The sequence below is a fragment of the Styela clava genome, chromosome 4 (genome assembly GCF_964204865.1).
Source record: "Styela clava chromosome 4, kaStyClav1.hap1.2, whole genome shotgun sequence".
NCBI lineage: Eukaryota > Metazoa > Chordata > Ascidiacea > Stolidobranchia > Styelidae > Styela > Styela clava.
Window position 1 is genome coordinate 5,441,065 of NC_135253.1, and position 13,853 is coordinate 5,454,917.

Sequence of the window (13,853 nt, forward strand, 5' to 3'; positions counted from 1 at the left end):
CTCCCGGACAATCATATTTGTAATTTGCTCGTATATCAGATAGGGTTACGCTAGAAGTGTAGTGGCAAGCATAAAGATACTATTCTCTAAATTCAAGTTGCTGCAATAGTAACACAAATGTGTTAAGTTTAGAATTCGTTATCCACGGACACCATTGCGTTTTGACATGACTGCTCTAAGTCTCGTGCTAATCGGTATGTAGCCTACTTAAGCGTAATTCACCGAATCACCGCTATAATTATTTAAAGTCTCAATAGAAATTGACACTTCAGTGGTTGCCCGAAACCTCGGCCAAGAATGTTTCTCAGTGAGTGAAATTTGCTTTTTATGATAGAAAATTATCTCGTTTCAGTTTTTCGAATCGACAAACGAGGTAGTTTTAATATGAAATCCCCTACTTTTGTTCAATTTATTACCCAATCCACATTGCCATAAATCGCTCCAAAATTTGGGAATGCGGGAACAAAGAAAACCCTGTTTTGTATGGCATAATATGTCATATCATGAATACCTTTGTATTTGCCCGTTTATTTCTGAATGACTTTCATGTCAGAGCCCGCAATGATTTACGACTGAAATACCTCAGATTAAATATCTGTTCAACTCAGTTTGCCATTATCTGTGGTGCATGGCAATTGATATGACAGGATTCACTTATACTATATACTGTATGAATTATTGGAAGATGAAGCCCGAAGGCCTGCTTAATTATATAGCGGCCGTTATATCCCATTTGGGACCGCTTGTAGTATGCGCACCAAGATGGCGCACAACCTGAAGTCAGGTTGTGTATCAGGTTAGAGTTCAGGTTGTGCGACATCTTGGTGCGCATACTTCAGGAGTAACCCCATTTGTTTCCCACACCAGAACGATTATGGTAACAGCTTACGAGTTAATTGTTATAGATAAAAAGGTGGAAGATGGACAAAATCGTCCGGGAAGGGCATTTACGTATTCGTAATATAAGAGTACAGTAACCATGTCGCATGTAATGTTCTCTAAATTGATTTCACTTCAAACCCGCGAAGGGTAGTCACCAGTCAGAGGGGCGATAACATCAGATTGCTTAACATAATGCTATAAATAGAACAGTAATCGACACGAATAACATCTTACGTTTATACATAGTATAAATCCTATCACGCTGCTAATGCATAAAGATAAATTCAGTGAGATGTAATTCCCTCTCTACGATTGAACAACTTACTATGTAATATTATATTTTGTATAAATTGGAAGTAACGTTTCATTTTTTTCCATACAGTAAGGATCTTCGTCTTCAAATAGATAATATTTCAAAGATTTGATTGTCCTCCTTGGCGTGTAATTTGTGAAAATAGGATACTTTGGATTCTCAAATTTGTATTTTGGATTATAAACATCATCCACGTTGACACCGTGCAGGGTGCGACACAGTTGACAAAAGAACGGTTTCCTTCGATCGTATGGCATTGCTTCATTTTCGCTTCCCATTCTCCATCTTAAAAAAAAGAATTAGATATAATGCAGATGATTTTTTTAGCAAGCGTACACATCAAAACTTATGTTATCTTAAAGATACGATGAACGTAAATAGCTGAGAATAGATTACGTTCACATTTATTATTTTTTTTCTCATAAATTTATAATATTTTTTGAAATAACGAGGGAGTGCCTAAAAGGTACAGAATAATACACCAATATGGTGTCAGTTGTGTGTTAGTTTATCACGGATAACATTTTAGTTTATATGTGTACTGTTTCATTCTTATAGGATAATGACGTTTGTTTTTGATGAGGGTATTTATTCATAACATAAACAATTTCAAGCATCACGTAACAAGGCTTTATTATTAATAAAATATTTCACAGCAATATACCAATGCCACACGGAAATCTTTTAAAGAAATGCTTTTTTCAACAGAAGTATCAATCCATTTTTTCCACTTCAAAAAATATAGATTTATTAGGAAACTTGTGATAAATAATATAAAAAAAAGCCATTCTCATTTTCGCAAAGTTTATAAGAATGCTAGTTGAAAATTACCTGAAATATGCCAAATACTCTTCGTCGTTTTTCTCAAGGTGTTGCAAATATTCAATAAGATGTTCCACGGATTTGAAATCTTCCAAAAATATAAAGGATCCTGGGGGCGAAATAGCTTCATAATGTTCCTTTTTAGATCCCATAACCACAGGCACAGCTCCTGCGTAAAGTGCATTTCGAAAAAACTTCTCGGTAATGTAGTCCGTACAGTGGTAAGAATTTTCAAAGGCAAAATAAAATTTATAATTGCGGACTTTCTCCACAAGTTGTTTGTCTCCCAACGGGAATTTTCCTCCTTCGGGGAAGCATTTCCCAAATCCATCCATCGGATATCCAGTACTTTTGATCTTCAGCAGCATCTTGTATCGCAATCTTGCCCCAGCAGTCCAATCACAATCTGATAATATTGCAATACTTGATTTATTCTTCATTTTCAAAATATCCTGGGCACTTATCCGGCTTCTAATTGCTGCTCTTATCCAATGATATCGATAAGAGTTGTAAAAATCCGAGTCTCTTCTAAAAAATAAAGATGTCGTTATGTGAAAATACGAAAAGGCAGAATTCTTTAGAGTTAGAGTCCACGGTTCCGGGATTATACCTTTCATACTTACTGGTAATTTAACTCGTTCAAACTTTGTATTCCTGTTTCCCACTGTTAATCAATTAAGAAACACCCTCATTGTTTGAATATACATGCAATCGCTTGTGTGTGTCTGAATTGTGTATGACTGACTAAACTTTACAGAAGTATGTTGTGTTAGTGTCGAGCAAGACTCATTTGAACTTGGCACATGTCATTATTTTACTACTACTGTGACTTGATTCTAAATTGAAGTGAAAATGGACATCTCAAATACTTAATCATTCGGATACAGACATTGCATGCAAAAATGATACATCAGCTGACCAAATTTCACAGTGCTGAGCGAGACTCTGCATTAGTTCAACCCTGAAATCCAGTATTGAAAATAATTCATAAGCATGCGACTTTTGGTACAATATTTAGAAATAATTGTAAAGAAATAATAATATTAACGGAGACTGTATCGTGTAATTTGACGTAAAACGAAATAATGCCCAAAATATGAAAACGGTTTCATTAATTTGGATGAAGTATTCGAATGAATATAATTTTATTTTTATTTTAGCGAGTTTTCAGTAATCCAGATCAGCGAGAAAATCATTCATTCAATATACAGGGTGTATCGAAAGTAAGTATACACTTTTAATTTTGAATTGTTCTCTGGGTACTTATCATACATCGTTTATTTCGTCAGAAAATATAGTATGGTTAAGTAGTGAAATATAGGTAGGTATTGTATGCATTTTTTATCAACCCACTGAATGACAAGAAGATTTAACCAAAAATGAGGTGCAAAATTGCTGTTTGGCGAGAAGCTTATGAATCAGTAGGGCAGATTCGCGCCTCTTTAACAGAGAATTTGTAATTTATTCGGCTCTGAATGTTTTCCGTATGGCGTCCGCCCCTTGGTCTTCATGATTTTTGTGCATCAACTACAGATCCAGTTTTCATAAATTGACGATGCATTGCATAAATTGTTCGTCTTATAGGAGCCAAATTAATTCTACATTCTCTGTTAAAGAGGCGCTGAGTTTGCCTCACTGATTTATATGCCTCTTGCCAAACAGCAATTTTGCACCTCATTCTTTGTTTTAATCTCCTTGTCTTTCTATGGGTTGATGAAAAGTGCAAACAATACCTAAATTTTACTACTTATCCATACTATGTTTCCTGAAGAAATGAACGTTCTAAGAGGAGTACCGTGAAAGCAAATCAAAACTAAAAGTGTATACTTACTTCTGAGACACCCTGTAAAAATAAAATTTAATTTGGAACAAATTTAAAATGTAGAATTACGTAAATCGAAAGTTTTCATATGATAACAGTGGATCGACAGCACCGTCCAGTTATATTCCTACAATCTTTCCACAACTACTACACAATGGAAATGAGCTATTCCATAATACCGCAGTAAAAAATAAAATAATATCGTCAAGCTAATAACCGAATTGCGTAAGTCATTTTTGGTGGTTTTGAGTTTTTCATAAAATAGATATTTATGTAATGCTGCGCACCTGTCTGTTAACTCAGATATTATTTTGAGAAGTCCGAAACTCATAAAAATAGAGATTTTGTATGATATGCGAATTTGTTCAATTGTTTCGTCATAATGAATTATCATTGTTAACGTAGGACTATTGTGACGTCACAAATGCAAAATAACCTCGGAGACAGATTTTCGAGTTTTTGCATCTCAGATTCCAGCTAAGTGCTTATAAATTTCAATTTATACTACAGTATAAGAAGGCGTGCACTTGTGATATTTACTGTCTGAGTCCAATTCACCTTGGTTGGCTTTTATATAAGGGTACATTGCTGTTTTATTCTTTATAATTAACTTAGTCTTATTTCGGTGGATGTGCACAGCGTGGTATATTGTTGAAATATATATTTTTAAACATAAAAAATAATGTAATTGAAACAGATTAGTTATTTTGGGGATTAGACATCGTATATATCAAGAATTACATTTGTTTGGTTTTCAGGACTGGTACATATAGTCAAGTTGCAAAATTTTGAATAATATATCGAAAGTTTAATTATTAATTAGGTATTATCAGCTGTTATTGGCAATCCGTTCATGCGTTTATATATGCAGTTTGAACTTTTTGCTTTTTCATTTTCTTGTACCGACAACTTTGAGTGGAAGGGAGTAACTTATATATTACAAATTGTATTAGAATGAAACACAACTAAGTATCCAAAACACTCAGGCATTTGGCGATATGCCTATATCAGGATTGTGGAACTCAAACGCACGCGCTAAAATTTCCCAAAAAGTACTTTCAAAAAAAAATTGTTACTGCATTTGTTTTGCCTTGAGCTATCAAATGAAAACAACTTGAAGGCACTGCAGTGATGAGAAAGAAACGAAAGGTGGGTCACAAATGTAGCATCTTTCAAGAAAATGGGAATCGCAGTTTTTCTGCATTGATCAATATTCATAAGTACGCGCGGTCAATTTGTTTCAATTCCAGCAATGTGATTACCTAATAGACTTATCACAACAGTCGATCTATTAATTTCAAGATCAACCTCAATAATGATGAATCAAAAATTGCATGAAGCCTTTTAAGAGCGTAGCTAGCCCTAATTTAAATTTGCTCTGTATTCGGTGTAAGGATTATTGATAGCAAGCCAGGAAAAGTCCAATGTTCAGTAAATCATTCAATAATAGAGCATAATGGTATTGGGAAAAATTATGTCTCACTGCAAATGCCGCAAAATTGCATTTCAAATAAAGAAAATTTTATGGCCCCTCAGGACCCCCCTGGCTGCGCCCATGACGATTTCCGCACAATTCCCGACATGTAATGCGACCTCAGAGGCCTGCGAGGATTTTGACACGCGTGCCACATATCTTATTATCAGGGCTGGATTAACCATTAGGGATAATAAGCATGCGCTTATGGCATCACGGGGAGGAGGCACCACAGAAATTTTTCTAGTCAAATCCCCAATGGTGCCTCGATGTGTTATGTAAGATTAGTTTTGAGGATTAAAGCGAAGTCTTTGCTTCATGAGAAAATTTATGAATATAAATAAAAATGACTGTTAGTTTTGTTTCATTTCAATGGATCATATCTTGTGTGGTTCATTTTGTTTATATTTTGAATGTCCCCTATGTCCTATAGGGCACCAAAGTCTTAAATGCTTAGGGTCTCTAGAAGTCATAATTCGGCTCTGCGTGTCATATATATATCTAATCGGTTAATCTAATCGCTCCCAATGCTAACGTAGGAAGACTGTGAGTCTCATACATGGCAAAAGGTAAGGCCGAAATACAGTATCGAATGCAAGATGAATACTTAAAAAGCTTTCAAGATACATCACAGAATTCATTGCCTAATTTGGACTGGTACCTCATGCGTCTTAAATAAGCCATTTGCTTCATTGGTGTTATCAATGTTATATTCGGTATTTATTTATGATCTTGAACGTTATACTATCTGTTAATCATAAACAGATCTGTAAACGTGACATCGGCCGTTATTGTGCATTTTTATCATTGATAAGACAACAAAAGTCAACAGTTTTATTTCAAATTGTACGTTTACGAGTTTGGAAGGTCTGTTTATAAGGAGATTTTATTTGAAGAAGAATGTCCGTGTGTACAATTTATTTAATAAGGTTAGTTAATAAATGAGTCACAAGTCATTAATAGCAATTTTGACGTTTTCGTTCACCGCGTAGTTCGATTTTCCAGACCGTATATGTTTTATTTGTGAAGAACAAAAACCTTTCAATAAATGACGGGGCAATAACTATGAATTAATACAAATTTTACTTACCTATATGTCATAGTAGCGTTGAATTGATAATTTTCCTCAAAATCTAATTCTTTACGATGGACGTACCTCATGAGTGGCGTCGGTTCTTTATTCCAAAATACATACATGTGATTCGGATTTCTTTAAAATCAATTAGTTTAATTAACTATGTGATTATTCATTCCATCTTCCAAATTAGAACAGGTATGACACGGTAATCAGTAGTTTATTTTTCACCATACTAAAATTAGGCTCAAGACATACAAATTGCAATAAATTATAAACAGTTTTCATATGCTAGAATCAGCGGTTTCCGAACTATGGGTCGCGACCAACTGGTGGGTCGCAGAAGGAATCTTAGTGGGTCGTGGAAAGATGTAGAAAGCTTTGAATAATTATACTGTTTATTAGGATCGGTGACAACTCGAATACGTAAATCTTCAAAAAAAAAATTAAATTGAATTTAAATTCTAATCTGTGAAAGTTTCCTTTTTACGATCTACTCAAAGGAAGAAAAATTTGCTACACAAAGAAATGAATAAATGACCATGTGGCTTTTCACGCATAGCAGTTTTGTACACTGTACAGCACTTCTTACCGTGTTTCCCCGAAATTTAGACAGGATTTAGATTTATTTTCTTTTGAAGAATAACCCTATGATAAAATTACATGGTAGAAAATCACAAGGTTTTTTAATAAACATTATATAAAAACCGACATCCATTGTTTTAATTGTATTTCCTATACGAAAATCAAGTGACAAATATCATATTTGTGATTGTGACTTCACACAATCTTGAATAGTGGTGCGATCCTCCCCTCAGTTCATTGAACCTTTCCTCTCCCACACGTTTTAAATTTATTTTAAGCGTAGGGTTTAATTAAAATCATTTTTAAACTTCAAATTAGGTACTATTTCCAGGCCAGGTCTTATTTTCGAGGAAACACGGTAGTTTTTGCGATGATGTTATGTCATAAAAAGTTTTAAAGTACGAAAAATCGCATAGTGCAGTAGGTAATAGTTCCCAAGATTGTTTTTATTCAGTGCGTACTAAAGCTTGGTTATAGGCGACCCAGTTGTGTTTTACGTGAGTTGATTTGTTTTTTGAATAAAACATAAAAAATGGATATTTGTTTACTGGTAATAGTTATTCAAATTTTGGCACCCCTGCATCTTATGTACATCTGTAGTTTAATATACAAGGAATATTGATTTCAATGTTGTATACCTTTCTGAAATCGGTGGCATGGTGCTGACTGATATATCTTTATAGTAGAATACTAACGCAGCTGTTGCGTTGTTTGATATCTGAATGCAGAAAATTACTGAATTTGAATATAATTAAAATTGTAATAAAGATATAACGTAATCTTTAAATTCAAAAATTTTGTCTTACTCAATGAGAAACTTGAATACACAATCAAATATTACACGCCATGCCACCGGACAAAAAATGCGACCTAAAAAACTAATTGAGCCACTTGTCTCACCATTGTCCGGTTCCGCGTGAATTCGCAATTTCCACATTCATCTCTGTTAACTTGTGGTTGACCACCCCCTATTCCAGTCTTGTACCAAACTATTATAACCTGTCAAAAGTTGTAAGGTCGGTATTTTGTAGTAGTGTACCAATCATAGCTGTTTAAGTTGAAGACAACATCACAACGTTTGTGTTGGTATCATTTCATCAATTTTTACTGGTAAAACGCCAGCACAAGTGATTATTTAATGGATTGGAATATTCTTTAGCATGTAAAATTATGTTATTGAATAATGCACACATTTTTATTTGTGTTCATTGTAATGCGTACATCTATGGATTATCATTATGGTACGATTTCGTATCCGACGAAACTACTTCAATTTCGAGGAATAAATGGAAATTTGAAGATTTGGGCGTACTACATGGTATCGAATTATCTGAATGCTTATTGTTGAAGCAATTTGAATGAAGCGTGATGTTTATTTAACGCGTTTTGCATGGATGAAGTTCCGTTGAATAAATTTCCATCTTTATTTCTATCGTGAAGATGCTATGGGTAATATCAATTTCTGATTTATGATCATACATGAGTGCGAGACAAACTTGAATAAAACATTTCGAATTTTGCTCTCAATGCTTGACAATTCTGAAGAAAATGATCAAACGGGCATTAATAACTAATCTTTCTCACAACACAAGAACAGTTTTTCGTAACCTTCGTGGTGTACATGTGCTGACATCGAATTCTTGGAACGAGCTTTAAGTGTTGATTTAATTGGATAATAATGACATCACATGACCATGGTATCGCACCAATAGATAAGCCGTTCAACAAAGCAGTATTGGGGAGCTACAGAACTATACAATTCCTATCATCGGCCTGTGAATACATCTATGAATAACACACACTTAAACGATATGTATCAAGGACAAAACTAAAACCTGTTTAGTGTTTGGTGCTCTCTATTGGCCGAAGATGGCTATAATCAAAAAGCATCGTTGTTCAAGCCGACGCATTCATATTTTTTATTGGATAGGCCTAATAATTCTTTGAATAGCTTGGTTATGCGCGGTTGATTCACAACAGGTAAGCGACGAATAGTTGCAAAGGAATATGGACGTTAGGTACTCACTCAAATATTTGCCTAACTCGTAAATTTTCTTCTTGCCATAAACTAGAGTTTTTAAATATATTTATCACCGTTTCATTTTTTACGAGTTCCATTTTGAAATTTTGAATGAATCTTTCGAGCCTATTCTTAAAGGATTTAGTTAAAATAAATTCATAAAGTAAGTGAAATTGTAATTCATGTACAAGTCTATTTGGCGTTTATGTTCTCGTTCAGTTTTACCATTTTTGTGCAAAGTATTTTGAATGGTTATATATTATAGATATTGAAATACAATATTCTAACAAATACGGCGAATTTGGATAAATCTCACTGCGACTCAAATGATATTGAGCGTTCCACTTAAACTGACCTTTTTATTACTGGACTCCTCCAATTTTTTTAATGCCGTTTTTTCAAGTGCATCGTAGTCTAATTTGTTTGCCGGCGTGGTTGTGTGATGATTCTCTGTAAATTTAACCGTACTAAATTGTAAGTCCGTAGTTGAGTTGATACTTTCACTGAATTCTGTGCTGCTTTTTCCTCTGATTCGGATCTAAAATATTACATAAACGACTATTATTTTTTGTTTACCTCATGTTATTTTAAGAATAGAACAGCAATTTGTTGTTATTATTGGTGTGCATGACTACATGCCAAACACATTTGAAACAAGAGCAGAGGTGGAAAAATACAAAAAGGGGAATCAGAATCAAGCTGAAATACCGAAATATGACTCCACAAAAGTAGTCAACTTGAGTTCATTAATTACAATTTTGTTGCTTCATTTATCCTTTTTGGGGTTGTGCTTTAACGAAATGTGATTAAAGAACACTTGATCTAGCCTGGTAAATGACAAAATATTCCAACTAAAATAGACCAGCTGGAAATCCAGGAGGAAGTCGAGCATGAGTCGTGTAATAACAGAAGACAAATTACTGGTATTGGAAGCGGCTCGATCATGTGCGTTAGAGCTTGGCGCAACCAACAATCGGTCCGTTTGCAGGCTTGGTCGGTGGAATTGTTTGGAACAAAATATATCATGTAATGAGTGGCTTTAAAGCCAATAATGATAAAACTTCGCCAGCCATCGATATTGAAGACGAAAGTGGGTCAAGTGTATAAGCTGTACATTTACCAACAAATTTTATACACATAACTCATAATAGTACAACTTATTTAATATTATAACAATAATACTTGCGTATATTAAGCCTTATAAACTTCTTGTATATAATAGATAGATTTTTAAACAATTTTACTTATATTGAGACAGTACAAAATGCAAGATTTGCGCGATGAGGATGCTGATCTATATGAGGCATTCAATGCAACATCATTTTCTGAATAACCGTAATATTATATGCAATTTGTTCACGGTTAACGGTCAACCATTTTAGTTACTATTTTTTTTTACAAATTTTTATTTTTCACGTTGGGAATATAAAATCAACCAAATAATCCAGAAAATAAATAAATTGCTTTCATTCCTAAAAATATGTTAAATAATTGAATATATGTCTATAGCAAGTTGAAAACAATCAGAACTTGTGCCTGGATTGGTGCTTATATCGGACAAGTTCGCATTGATTTCAGATCAGTACAAGGCAAAGCGTCCGAAAGTGCCTTTTCCTATAATAACTATATGCGTGTCTTTCATATATGATACGATCAGTCAAATTTTTTGTTCACAAAACGCAGTTGATTTATTTTTTGAATAGAGTATAAAAAGAAATGGAAATTTGTTTACTAATATTAATTATTAAAAAAAACGACAGTATGTCGCAAATTTTAAAGAATAGGGAGTGTCGTCTTGTGTCCATAATAGCAATCAAGAAATTACGTATTCATTTATTCTTACATTTGCAATCTTTTCCGAAGCTTTGTCATAGTATTTCCATACTAACTGGTATTTTCCAAATGGGTTCAACAAGAACACAAAAATCGAAAATAATGTTCCGACAGCAAGCAACAGAACAACCCTTTGTAATTGTTTATTCGATGTACCATTAACAAGAGTCATGATGACTATATCAGCAATACCCCAAAAACGTCAACCGACATCTTCATTGGCTGTTCAAACTTTGAATTGCTATGATCATAACCTATTGCTAACTAAAATTATTACGTGCAAATTAGATGTACGAAACTATGGGCATAACATTTTCATATTTCTTTGGAAAATAATATTTCAAGTGATCAAGTATGTAAAGAGGATTGAACGTACAAATTTCCCATACTCCTATCAGTATAATACAGATATATGAGAAGGCTTATAGTATTATTGATACCTATATTTAACGCCATCTCCCAATGATATTATATGCCTTGTTGCCCGGTAACAGGAATATTCATAAACCACACGGGAGATTCTGAAGAAGCGAAATAAGTATAGCAGCGAAATAGTATTCAAAGAGGCATATATTATTAGAATTGTGGCTTGTAATTTGTCTCAAATGTTTGAAACCGTTTCATTTTGGCTGAGAGATGGATAGTTTGCTTGTCGAAATCTCACTTCGATATATGTCGCAAATTGCTAGTACGAAATATTACTTTATACTAAATCCTGCAATGCATATACAATAGTATGTTATTTAACAGCAACAAGTTGCCAGTGATTGAGACTATATAAAAAAGATCCCTGAATAGTATGTTTTATTGTAATCAATCACAGCAATTTAATTTGAATTGAAGTATTCTCCTGAGTCGAGGTACTGCAACATCAGCACGGTAAATTGAAAACACGAATTTCTAATCAATTAAATTAGTCTAGACTAGAGTAGACTATACCCGTTTACAACTTACAATCGCTCAAGGGTCCTGCTTTTACTTCAGTGTTTTTACGTTTGATAATGAATAATTTATGTGAAATAGACGAATACGGCACTAAGAAGTCCGAGATCACCAGGGATTATAATAGTCTCGAATGTGTGAAATTGTGCTTCAAACATTGAGGAAAAATCTGGATCGTCCCGATAGGCGGCTGACTATGTTGTAACACGTAATGTATACCTAACACAGCAAACCACGGTGTTTCTCGCTATCATTTTGTATTATCTGGCATTTCACATTGCAATATCAGCTACTGCCTGTGGGCTTAGTTGACTTTAATTAGGGTTGATTTGACACATTTATGTGAACTGGATTACGATACTACGTGAAAATCTACACTTTTCGATTTGCTCAGAGTATAAATATAAAGAGGATCAGTACATAATTTGAATGAAAATTGCTAAAATCGTCGAAAACAGCTGCAATTGTTTGCTATACATATCTTGTCTCGTCGTCAGTATTCCTAAATATATCAGAAACAAAATATAGCAAATTCTGCTAAATACAACAATATCGCCGGATTAATTTGTGCTCTCTATCTTTTCAGCAATTTCAATACAACTTTTTCTCTCTTGTCTGACTAATAAAACTACTACAGCCTAAATGGCAGTACATTTTTGTAAGCGTGTTGATAATATTTACTCACATTTACATAGTAAACCTGCGCCAACGGCTAACAGAAATATGATACATTCCGTCTTCGTTCCAGTTTGTGAAAACTGGCCTGACCAGCATACCTCGACACCAATGTTCCCTCTAATTTTTTGTAGTATGTGTGCGCAGAAATTTTGGTGTGTGTGCTTTTTTTTTGGAAATGACTAATATTTGTGCAAAAACCAATGAAGAAATTTTGGCGTTCTGACCGGGTAATAAGTGGGCCAACAACAAACTTTCTCAACCTGCCAACCGAACACATTGTTACATTACATCGAAATACGTCTGTACGCAGTAAATCTATGCGTGTGCGCAGCCTCTGAAAGCTGTGTGCGCGCGCACACGCGCACACCTTAGAGGGAACACTGCTCGACACTCACATACCATTGTCTGCTGACACAATGCCATCGCCGCTAAAACAGAGTTACTATATATTCTGAATACAGCGGATTCAACAGGTGACCTCGGAATACAAAAAACAATTCGACGTCTACCAGTGACAGCAAGCCCTTGTAGCATTCAATACCGCATACTCACAAGTATGTATAAGCACACTCCTAGACATCTTAACCTAATTCAAGCCTTTACCAACATGGTTGGATATAACTAGCTCAATGAGTTCTGGCGAGCTTCCGAGTGAACTGAAATTAAAGGCAACGTAAGTAATACATCGCTTCAAGAAACAGGAAATATATATTCACTGACATAATTCTGCGAGCCCGAGACAATAATAGCGTATAGGTAGTAGCAAGCAATTACGTAACTCAGCGATTCCCAAAGGGTGAATTGACAGCATCGACAATTGCTTGCTTCAACTGATTTTGTACAGGGGTTGCAATTATTGATAATGTGGTGAGCTGTAGTCGGAACGGCGTTCGGGTTGTTGGACATCTCATTGCATTTGCGTTTCTGTTCCTGTTGATTACGTTACGTTCCAATTAATTTACGTTTTGTTACATCATACTTCGTAATTATTTTTACATCCCATCACGTAAATAATTAGTACAGCAGTAACGTGTAATCACTGAACTGGAAATACATGGAACAATCTTATCTATCGTTTTGCGTTGTCGCAGCGCGGGACAATTTGATCGCCGCCATTTAGGCGTTTATGCTTCCAAAGTTTCTTCGTGTTGCAGTTTTCTTCGTTTGGCCTGTTTTTCGTCTATTTTACTACCCAGTGCGCCACATATGGATCTATATGCGACTTTCTGTGGGTATTCAAAAACAATTATACTCGAGTTGGGAATTTGAAAAAATTTGGTTGCTCAGGCGATTATACAATAGCTTAGGGTTACCAGACAGTCCGGAATTTAGGGTTAAATTTTGCGTCCGGGAAAAATTTAAAAAATGCTTGAATGCCCGGAATCCGGAATTTTACTGCATCTGCAA

At 34.6% G+C, this 13,853-nt stretch overlaps 1 protein-coding gene across 1 annotated transcript; it reads right to left on the minus strand.

Annotated features, from left to right (window-relative positions):
* Positions 1-508: 508 nt before the first annotated feature.
* Positions 509-11,126, minus strand: LOC120326855 (3-galactosyl-N-acetylglucosaminide 4-alpha-L-fucosyltransferase FUT3-like). The gene is made up of 7 exons (XM_039393210.2): positions 10,837-11,126; positions 9,349-9,531; positions 7,874-7,972; positions 7,612-7,691; positions 6,404-6,523; positions 2,027-2,545; positions 509-1,480 (listed from the first exon to the last, which is right to left on the minus strand). Exons 1-7 carry the CDS (start codon positions 10,996-10,998, stop codon positions 1,207-1,209), a joined length of 1,437 nt encoding a protein of 478 aa, XP_039249144.2. The 5' UTR covers positions 10,999-11,126; the 3' UTR covers positions 509-1,206.
* Between the last annotated feature and the right edge of the window lie 2,727 nt (positions 11,127-13,853).